Source organism: Chelonia mydas, chromosome 10, assembly GCF_015237465.2.
Source record: "Chelonia mydas isolate rCheMyd1 chromosome 10, rCheMyd1.pri.v2, whole genome shotgun sequence".
NCBI lineage: Eukaryota > Metazoa > Chordata > Testudines > Cheloniidae > Chelonia > Chelonia mydas.
Window position 1 is genome coordinate 21,750,356 of NC_051250.2, and position 18,735 is coordinate 21,769,090.

Genomic DNA, 18,735 nt, shown 5'->3' on the forward strand with positions numbered 1-18,735 from the left:
AAACCTACTTTTCTGGGATTCTGTATTGATGAAGGAGCTGGGGGGGTGAGTGGGACCACTCCATCTTTATGCCCTCGCATGTGTGCGCAAGGGCACTTGGGGCTCAGGCATGGCCCAAACAGACACTGCTGACTAAAAGAATCTGATGTTGTACGTGGGGTGCACAAATGGACTCCATATAGACATGCATCTTGAAGAACCACAATTACTACAACGTAAGTGACTGTTCTTTTGTTACCTCTCTTTTTGGTGTCCTGCTTAAATAGCGAAGTTGTGCAAACTTTTTACTAAGACCTAACTGTAAATCTTTTTACTAAGACCTAACTGTGAAGAAGTAGTTTTCTGGTGTTGACCATCCGAAGTCTTCGAATTGATACTGAATTCTAGTGGTGGTGATAAAGAAGAGATGCAGTTTTCTGGATAATGTTTGTTTGTTTTTTAACGTTCTTCTCCTGGTCACAACAGTGTTCTTATACTGTTTGTAACCATAGTAAACAGGAACTGGGGGTTAACAAATTTGTTGCTAAGTAAAGTACTTCTGTTCCATAATCTGTGCATTCCATTAGGCAAGTCAGCTTTGTGAAATAACGTTCTTGCAAAAAAAAACACAAATCAGACCTAATTTGAGTTACATTACAGTGGCACCATTCACAATTGCTGTACATAAAATATAAATCATCTTAAAAAAATTACACACACAGCCAGCTGAATTTAGGCATTTAAGGCACATTTTTTCATACTTCTTAAACCAAAATTAATAAGTGGACATTTATCAATTTAATTTTCTTTTCTGCACTTCAATAACTCGTTTATTATTTTAATTAAAATAAATTAATCTAGTAATCCATAATGGGGGAAGAGAGGTAGTAAAGGTAGGATATAACATATTAAGCACTACGTTTTTAATACAAAGAGGCATTCCTATTGACTTCAGTGGGGTAACTTGCATGAATAAGGCAAATATGAATTTGCCTCTGACTCTGAAAAATGGTCCCTAGGCATAATTTATAGCCAATAAAATTTCATGAATGTGAGTAGGTATTCAGTTAGATTTTTGTGTATGAATTCTGCTCTGAAAAGACTTGCTTAGTTAATAATGCACTTAATTTGGATGGGGGGAATGGGAGTTTGAGGAGAATATGATGTCAGGAAATAGTATCAAAGCTTAGTAAGTTACACTTCCTAAAAACTAAGAACAAAGATGTGGGGAGATTGTAGAAGATTTTCAATTAATGTGCCAAAAATAAAGAAAAAAATACATATAGTATCAAAATGTTCTGATTCGCTATAACTATCAAAGGATTTATCATGCAATTCAGGTTATAGTGATTATTTGATGAGTACTCTTACTGCAATTTTAACCTCTTCCTTAATCTAATTAATTCTGTTCAGACTGAAGAGATTTACAAATATAAAAGTAAGATTTAAAAAGAAAATATTCTGAAGATGGGTTAGGGTTAGGGTTGAAATGCAGGGTTTCCTTTGAGTGATTGTCCATAAACATAGTCCGCTTATGATGTATTTGCTCCATGCGCTCAAATTCAGAATCTTTTAGTCAGCATCTGTCCATCTGGTGCTTATGTTGGCGTAATTTATTTTGCTTGTGGGGGTGGCTTATTCACACCCCATAGCAATGTAAATTATGCCAGCATAAGCTGCAGTGTAGACATAGCGTGAGGCTTCACTTAAAAATTAGGTTGACATAGCTGTGCCTGTCGGGGTGTGAAAAACCCACACTACTGATTGACAAAGCTATGCTGACAAACCCCCCAGTGTAGATGCAGCTGTGTTGCTGGAAGAATGGAAAATCATTCTAATTGCTGCAGTTATTGTTTTGTTGAAGATCAATATTTGCATTAGAAATAAATAAGATAAATCACTTAAACCCATCCCAACAGTCACAGCAGAGGAAACACCCAGATTAAAAGTAATTCATGCTGTAGAATACTGACCTGTACGTTAGGTGTACAGTTTTAAGTGTGCACATCCAAGCAGCTTTTTTCCATGTCCCCTGCTGTCTTTTGACTTCTTTTAGTTTGTTTTGGGAAATTGTGGTGCTTGATGTGAATCAAATCACTCAACGGTAATTTATAGTATGCGTTGTAGATGTGCAGGAGAGACCTTCCAAATATAAGTGTATTGAAGAAGGTAGTTAAATTAAATCCCCTTTTGAAATTCATTCTTGCTTCAGACAACAGGGTGTAGATTGTATGAGATTCATTATTTGAAAAACATCCGAATAAACTCTGTTCCTTGCTGTTCTTACCTATCCTGTGTGACATTACTTGTCAGTCCTATTAAATATAAGTGGTGTTATAACTTTGTTGGTCCCAAAATATTAGAGAGACATGGTGGGTGAGGCAATATCTTTTATTGGACCAACTTCTGTTGATGAGAGAGACAAGCTTTCGAGCATCTTCAAGTCTGGGAAATATACTTTGTCTATACTTCAAACACTACAGCAGTGTAGCTGCTCTTCTGCAGTTGTGACACTGTAATGCTTCGGAGTAGACACTACCTATGCCAATGGGAGCAATTCTCCCGTCAGTGTAGGTAATTCATTGCCCCAGGAGGCCAGGTGTACATTAGAGACTGATATCGATATAACTACATTGCTCAGGGGTGTGAAAAATCCACACCTCTGAGCAATGTAGTTACACTGACCTAACCCCCCATATAGACAGCGCTGTGTTGATGGGAGAGCTTCTCCCATTGACATAGCTACCACTTCTTAGGTAGGTAGATCAACTACGCCAGTGGGCTCTCCCGTTGGTGTAGGAACGTCTTCGCTAAAGTGCTACAGTAGCACAGCTGCAGCACTGTTCATAAAGAAAAACCTTGAGAGATGTAGCTTTACAGATGTAAAATTCTAGTGTAGACCAGAGTGTCACAGCTAAATACAAGGTGGAATATTGTTTAGTATAAATGATTAGCATATATTTCAGGGGACCATTTAAGGTGAAGTGGCCCGTTAGTACCTCTTCAGTTTTGGGGAGAGGAGTTGGGGTGGGGGAGAGGAGTGTTAGTGAGTTATAGATTGTTGTAATAAGCCATAAATCCAGTGTCTTTAGTCAGTCCATGATTTTTAGTGTCTAGCAAAGTTATGAATTTAAGCTCCTACGCTCGTCTTTTGAAGTTGTAGAGCTGGTTCCCTTTGGGGATGAGGATTGAGAAGTCAGTTATAGAGTCATACACTACCCTTTTAACACACCTTTCAAGATCCATGGGTGCTACATATGCCCATGACAACATGTAGTGTACCTCATCCAGTGCACTAAATGTCCCAATAACTGTAAGGGTGAACCAGACAATCACTACACTCTCGATTGAACTCGCACAGGAAAATGATAAAAGGTAAAAACACCATACCACCTGGAGGGGGAAACTTCCTGCAAAGCAGTAACTCTATATCTGGCCTCTGTGTCCTCATCCTCTAAGGAAAACTGCTCTACAACTTCAAAAGTCGAGCCTAGGAGCTCAAATTCATAACTTTGCTAGACAGTAAAAATCATAGACAGAATAGAGATACTGGGTTTATGGCTTATTACAACAATCTATAACCCACTAACCCCCTGTCCCAGTTTCTCCCCCACCGCCCATGTCTGAAGAGGTGTTACCAGGCCACTTGATCTGTATTGGTCCCTTGAAATATGTGTTAACTACTTATGCTAAACAACCTGTTCCAGCTTGTATTTAGCTGTGATGCTCTGAATATATTTCCCAGACCTGAAGAGCTCTGTGTAAGCTTGAAAGCTTCTCTCTCTCCCTCTCCAACAGAAGCTGGTCCAATACATATTACCACCTTGTCTTTCTTACTAAATATAAGCCAGTTATTCCAAGTCTCATTTATGACTATCAATTTGATGTTAGAAATGTTTGCAGCACTCCAACAAACTGAAATCAGGACTGCTCTGCTCAGAGATCGTATGTGTATGTATGTACATCAGCGTGTACATCTAACTGAATTTTGAAGATGAAATTAGGATCTTCTTAAAGCTCAGTGTTTAAGTGAAACAGTTTTTTTGTGGTAGGGCAAGTGCTGACATTATTTTCTTCTAGGACATAATGGCTGAGATACTGGGTTTTTATAACCTGCTTCTGGTGCACTGAACAGGAATCATCCAATAGGATCAAGAGGAATATTTTACACAATTAGCTGTCTGTGATTGAAGGGATGGGTATGGATGCACCTCTGTCTTTGCATCTTCTTTTATGGTTCAAGAACCATTGTAGTAGTAATGGATGATTCGTGGGCGAATTAGGAAAGAGTGGAAGAACATTTTGACTGCAATCTAGAGAAAATGAGCAACAGTAAAAAACAAAATCCTAAGAGGGATAGATGAGTCATAGGAATACAAAGAGAAAAGCTTTCTAAATGATACACCCACAGAGTCTGTCATAAGTAATATTTTTACTTTGCCTTGCTTATCGGTACAGGTTTTGAGAAATTATATAACATCTGAATTTGTTCCTAAGGCCCACTCCTAATTTGACGAGGGATGATTTGGATACTTCAAAAGGAAAAGATGATGCAGGTGGACATGTTCTACTGTGGACATAATCCAGTGTTGCTGGTAAATAGCATACGAGAAAATGACTGAGATTTTGAGTAGAGGCATATATGTATTTTTCTTGATGGTTGGACAGTTAATCAAGGACTGGTATGATCTGTTTCAAGCTTTTGGGTCTGTTTTCTTTTGAAAAGGTGAATTTGAGAATTACCAGTCAATTTCTTTCATTTCCCAAGTCCCATTTTCCTTCTTTCTTCATCATCTTTCCCCATCTATATACTTATGTCCTCTCCTCTGCTTTACTATTACATTTGTAGTTTTTTCCTATTTTCTTTAACAGATATCTCACTATTCACTTGACTGAGTTGCTCTTTGTCAAAATTAATCTTTTTAATGAGTCACAGTACCATGCTAATTAGCATTGCAAGAGCATGTTCAGCTGGGTCAAGGTAATGGCGTAAGAAGTGGCTTTTTAAAATACTTTTTAAAAACAAAACTATAACTGTCTTTCCTTGTGTATTTGTATAGGGCATGGCACCATGAAACTTCAATCCCAGTGGGTTGCAGCTATGATACAAATAATAATAGTACTCAGCAAAATTATGTTAAATCTCAGACAGATATTTCTATGCAACTTTAATAAATATTAGCAAAGTTGTTAAGCAAAAGAGGGTGCTTTTAAAAACTGTTTGTCCAAAATTGAAGGTCAATGTGGTTTTGTTGGTATAAAGTACATTCTTCAGTTGTCAAGTAGCTGCAAGTTTGTTGAATGCCAGAGGGGAAACAAACACTTATTTTTGCTTATCATTTTGTTCTGTGGGACATGATAAACTGGTTGGATGGGTTTTTGTAAGTCTGAGGCAATAAAACGCTCTTTTTTTTCTGCCTTGCTATTTCAAAGTTTTTCTGACATTTGGCTTCTTCAGTAGCTTTTCCAATAAACTAGTGGGGATTTAATTCTATTCTTTGTTTCTACAGTACAAGTGCATGACTTTAACTCTAAGTGCCACATGTACTGTGTTCCATGGGTGGCTGGTGAACCTGCCGTTGGGGGAGGCTAGCCCCTGACCCCTCCCATTCTGCCCAAGGTGCCACCCCTCGCCCTCCCCTTCTGCCCCCTCCCCCACAGGAGCCCAGCCCAGAGCCCCCTCTCTGCCTCCCAACCCCAGAGCTCCAGATGTGTGGCCGCAGCACCCCCAGCTCCAGAGCTCCGGGTGAGCCCCTAACACAAGTACCGGGCAGGCAGCATGGCCCCAAGCCCCAGTGCCAGCCGCCCTGAGTCCCGGTGGCCCGCCCCAGCCAGCCTGGGCTAGGGAGGAGTGGGCAGGATGAAGGAACAGCAGGAAGGGGCCTGGGGGCAGGGCATGGGCGGCGCCACACCAGGCTGTTTTTTTTTCTTTTATTTTCCAGAAAATACAGGTTTTAAATAACATGCATGTGGGATTAAACAGATGTTTTCCAAAGGCTGTTTACAGATATTTAAATCCTAGTATAAGTACAAATATGAGGTTGGTGTACTAACGAATAATAGAATTTCAATTATTTTTATGGCATACTTTTACTGCTTAACTAGTAGTGAAAGCATGCAGTAAGAATCATTGGGCCCCATTGTCACCTAGGAATAAATTGCCAGGAGAGATGAAACTCTGAGTTTCAGCTAGTTGGAGTTTATTACTCACTCTTCCATCAGGAAGATAAGGGGGGTTGTCATGACTTGTACCATATGCTAAGGAAACCCTTATACCTGTTGACCCAAATGAGGGAATATGGACTAGTCTAAATTCCATTCATTAGTTTCTTAGACTTCTGTTTAAAAGTATCAGGTGTGAGAATGCAAAACTGAAAAATGGAACCAATACTGAACTCAGTTCTAAAGTATAGCACCAGTGAGGTACTTTAACATATTGCATTGTTAGCCGAGATTGCTGTTAATAAAACCAAATTTGAGGCAAGAAAATACTTTTGAAGTTGTAATCTGATAATTTAGAAGTATTAATTAGTATAGTAATATTTAAAAAAAATTAATTAGATTCATGATCATGAGAAATAAATAATAATATAGTATCTTACATAATACTGTCATGTGCTCTGTATTAGATGGGGGGCAGAGAGAAACTTTGCTTCAGAGAAATAGAATATCAAACCCAAAGGCAAAAGACATTTTATGAAGCATGTAGAATGTCATTGTACATTTGGTTAAGAGTATTAATTCCAAACAAAATAGTTATGAATACTGACTGAAGCTGACTTTACTGTAAGCATTAGTTAATTTAAGGAAATAATGAGGTTAATTTAATACATACCAAGGTGAATATTGCCCTGTGATTTTATATTTAATATTATCCAAAAAAACCCCACCCACTTTTCGATGGTTAATAGAATGATCAAAACATTTTAATGAATATTTGATGGGCTATGCACACTTTGGTAGCTCAGTTCTTCATTTTATCACACTTAATTATGTATCAATATGTTTTTCTTCAACTTCCTCCTTTTAACTTTTGGATTTCCTTATTCATGTATTTTTCTATATTGTTGGGTTTCTTTCTGTGGGTTTTTCCTTCTTCTTCTTTCTTGTGTTAGGTTCTCTTTCTTCTGGGTGAATTTTAGTACTACTGTACTTAAAACATTAAGACCAACTACTGACTTGCGCCAAGCAGAATTGGAGACAGGTGCTTTAAAAATAAGAGAGAAAGCCTCTCCCTTTGTAATCTGTGATGGCAGCTGCAGGCAGTGGAAACACTGTAAGCTGTCCTTGTGGGAGACTTTCCAGGAGGCTGAGAGCAGAGCTTTTACACTAGAAAGCCCTTGGCTGTGAAACACACAGCCACTGGAGGTAAAAATGAGCCCAAGTCTTGCCATTTCTAAGACCCAGGACAGGCCCCAGTTCTCTAAGATGATTTCCCCAAATAAGAGTCATGTAACAGACTAGTAATGATTCTTCCAGAAGTCAAAGATTAATATTGATCCCACTTGATTACAGTGGGGAGGAGTCTTTGGTGCAGTTTGAACTAATACAATCTAATCCTTTGGTTTGTGTGTAGTATCTAGTTACAACATTAATTAGCACTTTAGAAATGCATGTGGATCTATTTTTCCTCTTAATTTTTAAGAACTAGAAAATAAACCCCCTAATTTGTATTTTAAGGATCTAGTCTACACAAAGATTTTATACCAGGCAGTGTAACAATTTCAGTTAGGAGGTGTAATTTTTTTTTTTAAATACCAAAATAATTATATTGATGTGCCTTATACTGATGTAACTTAGCCCCCTTGTCATACAAGGTCTACAGCTCTAGCTGCATCCATGCTGGGGGGTTGTACTGGTATGGTGAAAGCAGTATTTTTTCTGTGTGTAAATATTGCCTTAGATAAAGTTATTAAACCCAAGAAATTCAAAGTTAAGGCCGCATATTTTATTTCTTATAATTAGGGCTGTCAAGCGATTAAAAAAATTAATCACGATTAATCTCGTGATTAAAAAATTAATCACGATTAATCATACAATTAATCGCACTGTTAAACAATAATAGAATATCATTTATTTAAGTATTTTTGGATATTTTCTACATTTTCAAATAGATTGATTTCAGTTACAACACAGACTACAAAGTGTACAGTGCTCACTTTATATTATTTTATTACAAATATTTGCACTGTAAAAAACAAAAGAAATAGTATTTTTCAATTCACACGATACAAGTACTATAGTGCAATCTCTATCATGAAAGTTGAACTTACAAATATAGAATTAAGTATAAAAAATAACTGCATTCAAAAATAAAACAATGTAAAACTTTAAAACTTTAGAGCCTACAAGTCACAGCAGCTACATCATGCCATATCAAGAAAACTGTGCAGGGACTTCATGTCCTACCTTTAGTTAGGAAGTGGGATTGCTCCCTCCCAACGCCAACCTAGTTCTTTATTGCAAAAGCCTTTTACTCAAATTTTGCCTAGGAACAAAGATTTTAATATTAATTACTGGTGCCCCATTATTGTTAGATATGTATTGTGGGATGAGTTACATTTCATTTTTTATAGTGGAGCCATTCAAGGTATCCTTTGATGTTCTTTAGTGGATTTGTGTATTTATAAAGGAATTTCCTTTAGAAAAATATATTAGTGTAAATGTATAAATATAAAAGGTAAAGTATCCTTAAAGAATTAAGAATACTTTTGCTGCATATCAGCATGAACTCACTGAAGTAGAAAAACAGTCCATTTCCACATAGTTTTTAACATGAAATTATATGTTTTAGCCCTTTTCGACTTTCCTTAAGCTTTAGGATTGTTAAGCAATATGAAGATGGATTTCACTGTATTCTTGTTGGGCAGCCCTGCCTGGAGTGCCTTCCTGCTGCAGGTCACCTGCACCTGCCTCAGTTGTCTCTCTGGTGCACCTGCCTCAGTTGTCTCTCTCAGATACTCCAAGGACTCCATAACATTCTCTTTTGACTCAATAATACCCTCCTTGGGGCCAGTTTATTGCAAAAACCTCATGCAAAATAGTCCGTAAAAATCCCCCAAATAATCCATTTATAATCAAGGTGTATATAGTCCTTAAAATTGCACATCCTGTAATCCATTTACAAAGAACAAACCATACTGTGGCATCTTCCACCACACCTAGGATCCTTATTAGTCCTTTTCTGTCCCTCTGCCAGGACAGCAACTTCAACCCTTCCAGCTGGAGTACAACCCCATTCTTCCCAACAGGAACCCTGATAACCTCTCTACTCGGAAATCATCCTTGCCAGGGGAGCATCCCTTAGGCCTTCTCACTGTTCGTATGGGGATGGGTCCAGTTCTCCAGCATGGAGATGTCAGTGGATAAACCCTGTTTCATCACTGCCTTCAGCACTCTCCAGTCCATGGCTTTGGCTCTCCAGTTTAGACATCAGCAGGCAACTCCCTCTGCTGCTCTCTGGTCTTCAGTCCTCTGGCCCTGGATCTCTGGCTTGGTGAGGTCAGCCAGTAAACCCCTCTTGTTTCTTCCCTGCCTTCAGCCTTCCTTCAGAAACCATCTACAGCTTCCTTCAAGGAACTTCTACAGTCCCCCGTTCTTTGGCAGCTCTTTCTTAAAGTGCCAGTGTCACCCTTTGACCCGTATAATCTCAAATACTCCTGAGCTTTTAAACATTTGGGGGCGGGGGGGCGGGAAATGTACTAACATATAAAGGAGTTGAGCTCTACTTGACCTTTTGAAGATGGTGGAACTTGTAGATAGATATCTGACATATTATTTTCTTTCACTAGGAAATTTTCCTCCATAAAAGTAAAATTCTCTTTGTATATTTTCTCTTTATAGGTTGTGAAATGAAATTACAGTATTAATTTTTGGGTCTCCGCACAGTTCAATTGTAACAAAGCTGGTGGTACTAATTTTCTACTTCTTCCCCTTCACACCCACTAATCTGTTTTATTATGAGAAAATTAGATTAATAAATTGTCAACTGACATTGTTACATGTGAGGATAGGTTTTTCTGTTGTTTTTTGTTTGTTTTAAAACAAATTCATGGATTTTTGGATTAGGAATAGTTTTGTTTTATCACAATAGTATGATGACATCTTAGTACTTAAGGAATACCAAATTATGATTTATGTAAATATTTCAATAATAGTAATATTTAGCACTTCTACAGTACTTTCCATATAAGGATAGAAAAGTGTTCAGATATTCCAGTGACAAGGTTAATATAGAATAGCTAGATAGCATTTTACAAGCACTAGTGAGTTACTCATAATTCCCTGGTGAGATAAATTGCACACCCCATTTTACAGATGGGTAAACTGAGGTGCATAGACATGAAGGGACTTGCCCAAACTGTCAGAGGATGTCTGTGACAGACTTGGGTGTATGAGCCCAATCTCCGAGTTCCCAGTCTTATGTCTTAATCACAAGACATTCCACCTGTTTAAAACTGACAGGTACTGGATGTGAAAGCACATTAGGAATTACTTATGTGATTAATTTAAATGAAGTTAATTGGTCAGAATCTGTTATAATGTAAGCACACACAAAAGGAAGAAGGTCCAAGGGAATCAAATTGTGAAAAACTGAAACTTTCAAAGTAACCTTAATCTTGTTACAGGGAGGATAGCTGCTGTTAGAGCTTCCTTTACACAGTGTTAACTCTGACATGGGAGCACTGCAGACTCTGAAATTGAAAAGTTATTTATCATCCCATCTTTTGTTTTCATATAAGTCTGAATAAAAGCTGCCAATCATGTAAAAGTAAGTTAATATGGGAGAGGAGCACAGAGGAGAGGACTTCCTGTAATTGTTTCCACAGCCCATGCTGTTCTAAATGCCTCTGCTAAATCTGTCAGTTAACACAAACTGTGGTGGTCAGTTGATGATGTGGGAGGAAGGTGAGTTGAGGTCCCCATTTCCTTGATTCCCATTAGCTTAATCTATGCAGCCAGTCAAATTCTATACCTGTCCCCAACCTATCACCTCTAGTAGACCCTCTTCCACCATGGCTCTTGGAGGTTCCTGGTTCCCTTTATCCCCATTAGCTCCTGAGTTTCCCACTTGCCCCCTTTAGCTCTCCTCTCCCCAAATTAGCTCCTGTGTCAGTGCCTTCCCTATAAGCTCCCATTTCCTGATGAGCCTGCTTTCCTCATTGCTCCCATGTGTCCCATTATCTACTTGTCACCCCCTTTTCCTTCGGGAGTTTCTCACACAGTATGAAGCACTGTAATGATTTCAGTTTGATTTAAGGTTCTGAAAGGGGAAAAAAATTGCCATTGTTCTCTGATGAGCTATAATCCTCATTACAAGAATCAGTTCACATGATTAAGGTTGATACATGCTGGCAGCATGTATGAGAAGGCTGACTCTTTAGATAAACAGAGGGCTTCATTCACCGAGGTTGCTTTTCACCAGTGCTAAATTGGCACATTTTTTTTTTGAAAGTTGAAAGTAGATTGTATACAGTTTTATTGGAAATATGCAAAACACATTAAAAATTCCATAAAATGCCACATGTAGTTGAATGGAACTTGGCAGCTATGCTTCATTGAGGTGAACAGCATGAATAGAGTTGTGGTGAATTGCAACCTTTGCTTCTTCTGTTATTTGCTTGGATACTGCTGGTTCTATGCAAAAAAGAAACTAGGGTGGACTACTATGCTTCTAGAGTGCCCCTTTGACTTCATGGGGACTTGTCATAGCCACGGGAGTCTGTCCAGGTGACTTTTTTTTCAGGATTGGATCTTATGTTTCTGTTGGATTGGACTCCTAATTTATTTTTCAGATGAAAGTTTAGCATTTGCAGAATATTGTTCAATGAGTAGCTGCTGCAGTCACCATAAAATTGTTGAATCTGTAGTTTTTCATACCTACAGTTTTCTCCATAAGAGAGAGAGCTACGGGGGATTCATTTGCTAACTCTTAAACAGTGTTTTGAGGATGTGAAGTGTTATATCACTTCTAATAAAAGATTTTTTTTCCTCCTGTTTTTGTTCTCAAGAAGAGGAGTTACTTTTAATTTGGACAATATCCTCCAAAAAACCTATCACACACTCCAGGCTATCAGAGTGGAGTTAACTCACCTTTATTAAACATAGGCTGCTTACAAAGGAGAATCAGTTTTAAGTATTTTAAGTCTGTGTGCTCACTAAAATAGGATCCACTACAATTTTCATAGGAATTTTAGGCTCTCATGCTCTATGGTATCACCAGCTAGCAGTACACAATGTATCTGTGAAGCTGGGGATGGAGAATATGCACTGATGCTCAAAGAAGTTAGTGATTTTTAATGCCCAATAACATTATTACCCAGCTGTTTTTTCTGAACTTGAACTTCTCACTGAAAACTATGCACAGATCAAGTTTCAATGTTCAGCTGGTTTTGAGTTCTATGTGGGGAAAAAAGTGTAGTAACAGTGTATTAAAATGGCATAAGTCTGTATTTTCTCACCTTTTCAGAACTCAAGAAAGTCTAAAGGGATTTTGCTTAACTTTAAATATATATATTTAGAGAGAGAGTCCAAAAGTGGCAGTTTTAGAAAGTTCAGAGTTAAGAAAATGCGGGGGTATAATGGAAACTGGTTTAGGAATTTTAACGATAGCAGCGGTTACCATTTGACTATCATTCAAAGTAGTACAGTGGGGGAAGATTTCAGTTCATGAGCTTTCCAACCATCATTCCAAATATAAGGAGCATCCTCTAAAGATGTGCTGGAAAGAGAAAAAGTCCTGTTATACTTCTTTATTATGTAAAATAGCATGAGTGGGTTTGGTTTAAAACTATTTTTTTCTTCATATTCTTTTACATTGGAAATTCTGTTGTCTCTTCTGGTACGTTCTATGCTGGGATAAGAAAATTATGACACAGCAAGAAACTAAAAGCTGAGCAATTGTGAGAGAAAGGAATTTTTAGTCAGCCTATTTAAAACTTTTTTTTTTGTTAATGCCTACTTTACTCCACTGTGTAATAAGCACTTGGTCGAAAGGTTGTCTTGATAAAAGTTTCATTGTCCTGTTCCTTCAATAAAGATGTAAGAGCTCACAGTAAACATCTGAGCCCTCGCCCCCGTCACCCCGCTCCCCACCCTCCAAGAATTCCTCCAGCAAATCCAGGGAAGACTCAGAGTGGACATGCTTATAGTTTCTAAGGCCTTGTCTACACTAAAAAGTTAGGTTGATGTAAGTTGCCTTGCAATGACATATTTGTGCATGAGTCTACACTTAAATTTGTTTCCAGCTGATGTAAGTGCCTCGTTACAGTGATGCAGTAAAACCACCTCCTTGAACAATATAGAGCCATGGTTGACCTACTGAGGTTGACACAGTGAGCATAGATGCTCTGTGACCTGTATTGACCTCAACTGTCCTCCAGTAGCTGTCCCACTGTGCCCCATTCTGTATGACAGTGACCGCTCTGGTCACAGGTGGCAACTCCACTGCTTGGGGGTCACAGAGACCGGAAGCCACGCACCCCCCCTTTTAAAACCCTGTTTGTGTTTTTGAAATTCCTTGTCCTCGGTCGCCCACCTTCGTGAGCACACCTAGGAGCTCTCCCTTGTTGTCTGCAACTGCTCAACCAACCATGCCAACTCCACACACTAGACATGTTCCTGCCTGGAGTAGGCAGGAGGCATTGGGTCTGTGGGGAAGAGAGTCTGTGCAAGCACCACTAGAGACCAGCCATAGAAATGTGGAGATCTATGACTAGATTGCCCAGGGGATGCAGGAAAAGGGGTATGACAGGGATCAGCAGCAGTGCCTTGTGAAATGAAGAAACTTTCCCAGGCATACCACAAGGCTGGGGAGCTAACAATAGATCTGGTGCTGAGCTGCAGATCTGCCACTTTTACAATGAGCTACATGCCATTCTTGATGGAGACCTCACCAGCACCCTGCATAACACTGTGGATATCTCTGAGGAGACAGACCCTGGCTGTGAACTGTGAGGAAGAAGGAGACACCGCAGTGGGTTCCAGCCATCCAACAAGGCAGGACCCATTTGCGGCTCACCACCTAGCCCTTTCCACCATGCAACTGTGGAGGAGCCTGATGAAGGGAAAGGAAACTCGGGTACGTGTGTGCATGCATTTTTCCTTATCATGTTTGAATTTAAAGTTGGTACCCAGCCCAAGTTAACAAGACAAAGTTATCAACTTTTCATTGTTTTACTCATACAAGAAGAGATAGAGGTAGAACAAACAGAGATAGAGTTGGCACCTGCTTTTCATTCTCCTGTTAGGTTGGGGGGGGGCATACGGAACACTTGGTTTATGTACATTTTGTTCTTCTGAAACATCTTGGTGAAACTGTCATGGAGCTACTTTGCAATGCTCTCCCAAAAGTTTCTGTGGATGGCTGCCTTATTTATTCCTCTGCGGTAGTACCCTTTTTACACCACTCTGCAATGAGTTCGACTGGAACCGTTGCAGTAAACAGGCAAGCAGTATATGAGCCTGGGTGGCTTCATGATGCCAGTGGCAGTTGTGTTCTCTGTGTCTTTGTGACCCTCAGAAGTAAGGTATCAGCTAAAACCACTATCACCTGTAGAAAATAGTGCCCGTGTTCAATGCCATTTCCCCATACTCATACCCTTGGAATAAGGGCTGAAATGTTATACCTTCATGCAACAGAACAGCCTTCCCTCCGTTGCCCCTGGCGCAGACCATACTCACTATGGCATGGTACTCCAAAGCTGTAGTGTCAATAAGCATTTCTTATTAAAAGTGTTTATGGGAATAAGGGAAGGAAATTTTGAAACTTATTTTTCCCTTTCCGTGATGACTGTAAATCCAATTGCACATCTGTCTGTTTTTATCAGCAGCATTTGGCATGGCAGCCTTGAGAGGTGCCCACCTTCTACACCCACAGAATGCCTGACCCTGATGAGGAGGAGTTGGAAGAGGACTAGGGAGGATGTGTTCTCTGAGATCCTGCAAGCTAGTGATACACTGGACCATGAGCAAAGAGCTTGGATGGCCAGTATGACCAACAGCATGGAGAAGTAAAGTGAGGACAAGAGAAAGGCCCAAGAAACCCAGCAGGAAAAGGAGAGGGAGATGCACCAGGACATAATGGGTCTTCTCAGGCAGAAAACCCAAATGCTGCAGACTATGGTTAACCTATAGGTCCAAAAATCCCAGACTCCCTGCCTTTGCAGTCTTTGGAAACTCCATGGTTGCCGTTCCCAACACAACCCAACATACAATGTGGCATCACAGGCCACATCCTTATCCCTATCACTCCATGGCAAGGGACAGCAGGGAAAATCACATATTGTCATACACTGACCTGTGAGGACCACAGCTGATGCATGGGTAGCCACAATGGACTACATTTTTGCACATAAATGGACCAAAATATTTACTCCCTTTCCAATTTTAAAGTTCCACTCTGTTAATTTATGTTAAAAATGTGTATTACATTGCCTGTATTTTTTGCTCATTGTTTTTCTACACTGTTTTCCCCCACTCAGTAAAGTTCTATTTTTGGAGAATCAAATTATCATTATTAGTTCACAATAAATATTGCAGAATGCATAGCCCTACTCAAAGCAAACAGTACTTGTAAATGTATAGCAAGCAACACATAATTCTTAGGTTCAGGAAAATAGTCATATTAATAAATGTACAGCAAGTAGTACACTGTTCTGATCAGCACCCAAAGCTCCAGGCCCAGAGAACAGTCGAGCACAGAATGCTACTTTGGTTGACTGGTTAAAGTGCCCTTTCAAAGCCCCCCTCAACCCACTAGCGCCACGTTGGGCTCTTGAAATGGCCATTGTGTCTGGCTGTTCAAAGTCAGAAGGCAGCTGATCCACTTCCTCCCTCTACCCTGATGGCAATTTTTCCCTTTTGCCTCACAGCTATTATTCAGGACACAACAGGCAGCTATAACTATGGGGATATTTTTTTCACTAAGATCCAGTCTAGTGAGTAAACACCACAGTCTCCCTTTAGTCTACCAAAAGCACATTCAACAGTCATTCTGCATCTGCTGTTCTGGTAGTAGAATCTTTTCTTGGTATTGTCAAGGTGGCCACTGCATGGCTTCATGAGCCCGGGAGCAACGGCTGGGTCACCAGAATCACTATAGGCGTTTCAATATCACCCATGGTAATTTGCCAGTCGGGAAAGAATGTTCCTGCTTGCAGCTTGCTGAACAGTCCCGCATTCTTAAAGTGAGCATCAGGCACTTTCCTGACTAGCAAACACTGATATCGGTGAAACGTCCCCAGTGATCCACCAATGTTTGCATAGTGTTGCGGTTCAAATACAAGATAGGACATGCTTTAAGCAAGCAAGCAGGCTGGTCTGCCGACGGGCTGGTCTGCCTGTCAGCTTTTCCACCCTCTCCTTTATTTCTCTCTCCCCCCCCGCGCATTACATACTCCAACAGATAAAAGGAATACGCTGGCTTTGTATAATATTCTTATTTACCAATTTCTATCTACCGCATTCCTTGCTCTCGGGCCTTGAGCCCAGTCCTGGGAGGCTTCCCACGGTTCATGTCATCTGGGCGAGATTCCAAGGTTCATGCCCTTGAGAGAAGCCGTGTGTGCACTGCTCCTACACAACACTCCGGGTGTGCCCTGAATGTTGCCAAGTGCATGAACCTTGCATGAATGCTACAGCATAGCCATAGAAAAGTAGCCCTTTCTGTTGATGCACTCTGTGGCAAGGTGTACTGGTGTCAAAATAGGAGTAGTCATGCCGTCTGTTGTCCAGCCCCACTTTGGGAACCCCATTGCTGCAAATCCACCACTATGTCCAGCATATTGCTGAGAATGTCAGTCCTGCATAGCAGGAGATGATTAATGGCCCTACACGTTTGCATGACAGCGGCAGCCACTGTGGATTTTGCAACTCCAAAATGATCTCACCACTCGCTTCTCTACTGTTAATGCAGCTCTCATTCTGGTGTCCCTGTGCTAGGGAGCTGGGACACACTCAGCACACAGATCCAGTAATGTGGCCTTTTTCATCTGAAAGCTCTCCAGCCACTGTTCTGTCATCTTAAACCTCCATTATGATGTAATTCCCCCAGTCAGTGCTAGTTTATTTGACCCAGAAGTGATGCTGCACGGTCTGTAGCTGCTCCATACATGCCAACAACAACCTTGAATTATTTTTCCCTGTGTTCCTTAGAAAACAGTCCTTGAAGAAATCATCGTGTCCCATCTTTACAGTACTTGTTGTACATCTGCAAATACAGGAAAATTCTGCATCCTGTATTTGCAAAGTTCATGAGAACAGTGCAGAGCTCTGCAGGCTTCTATCAGAAGTGGCAGACACCAAAAAGTGCTGCTTGAGTTTGTGGGATTTTTTTTAAAAAGGCACAGAAATTATGGGATATGAATGGCATTATAAAATGGAGAATATTGCATGCTGAGAAGCTGACTCATAGCTCCCAGAGATCCCATGGCAAGTCATTTCTATCCCACAACACACTGTGAAAATTTCCCAAAAGGCGTTGTGCCAGATGGTGGCACGTGACACACTGGGATACCGACTATGGTGTACTGCACTTTGCATTGACACAAGCACTCCTGGTGAGTATGTGCAGCGCTGACACAAGTGTGCATGCACCTGAGCAATATACAAACTTTGGCGGCTTACGCTGATGTAATTTGTGTTGACCAAAGTTTGTAACATAGACATGGTCCCAGTCAAATAAGAAGCAGGAAAACAAATTCTGCTTTTTTATACATCATAAAACAGCCAAAAAAAAAAAAGTGGGGAGAACTTTTAAACTTTAAGCAACTTTTTAAAAAATCCTTTGAATGTCTCCTTTACAAAAAGTCAAAGCATAATTGACAATGTGATAAATCTTTAGATAGATACAAAATCTGTGGGGTATGTAAGATGCAATATCTTAGACTAAGGATTCTCAACCTCTTTCGAAGTGTGGACCATGACTTCAATATGGAGTTTTGCGTGGACAGTCTTCCATCTTCTTTTCAATTGTGAAACATTCCTGTAGCAGCTACAGAAATTGTTCATGTGGAAAAGTAATGTTAGGAAAGTATTTTATATCTATTTTAGCTTTTTTAAATTTAGCAACTGAAAACCAGGAGGCAGACCACCACCACGTCACCTATCACTTTCACAGACCACCAGGAAGTGTTCGGCAGACAATCACTAGTCCAGGGACCACGAATTGAGAACCATTGTGTTCGAGCTTTGTATTAAGGAACTCTTCACCATTGTTTTTATTTATTTGGTATCAAGAAGGTTTTATGAGGGAGATCTTCAGATTTGTCTTTTGTGATAAAATATTCAAAGTCTCATAACATCTTAAGCATTAAATAATTATTCCGACTACTGAACATTTGCATATAGTTGCATGCTGTCTTTATATTTTTCCCTTTTTTTCTTACCAGATTCATCAGTGTGCTGTAATTAAGAGGCCAGCTGCCTGGACACAATGGACCACTTAAGGACAGCAGACACTGAGGATGATTCAGGATCACTAACAAATCTTGTTCCTAGTCCTCATAGTGAAGCAGTTGCTCATGAGTTTCAGGAACTCTCATTGCAGCCTAGTCAGTACTTACCTCCCCTCAACGAACGAAAGAATGGTGAGTACAACAGGTTAGAGGCAGGACCTCCCTGCTCTGTCATGAAGAAATGTGTATTTTTATAAGTGGAGGTAATAATGTTTTTAATTGTTTACTTTCCTCAAGTGAAATATTTGTTAATCCTCTCCATTTATGTGTCCGACAACCATATTAAAGTATCAGAGTGGTA

General features: G+C 39.9%; 1 protein-coding gene across 11 annotated transcripts in view; it reads left to right on the top strand.

Annotated features, from left to right (window-relative positions):
- The window catches only part of MRTFB (myocardin related transcription factor B), a 224,818-nt gene that overhangs the window by 71,118 nt on the left and 134,965 nt on the right, over nucleotides 1-18,735 (top strand). For all 11 annotated transcript variants that reach the window (XR_006284264.1, XR_006284263.1, XR_005227203.2 and 8 more), the window contains exon 2: nucleotides 18,369-18,566. Coding sequence is in view for 8 of the 11 variants with exons in the window: in XM_043523861.1 (XP_043379796.1) it covers nucleotides 18,413-18,566 (154 nt within the window). In the remaining 3 variants the exon portion in view is untranslated. The remainder of the gene's footprint in view (nucleotides 1-18,368; nucleotides 18,567-18,735) is intronic.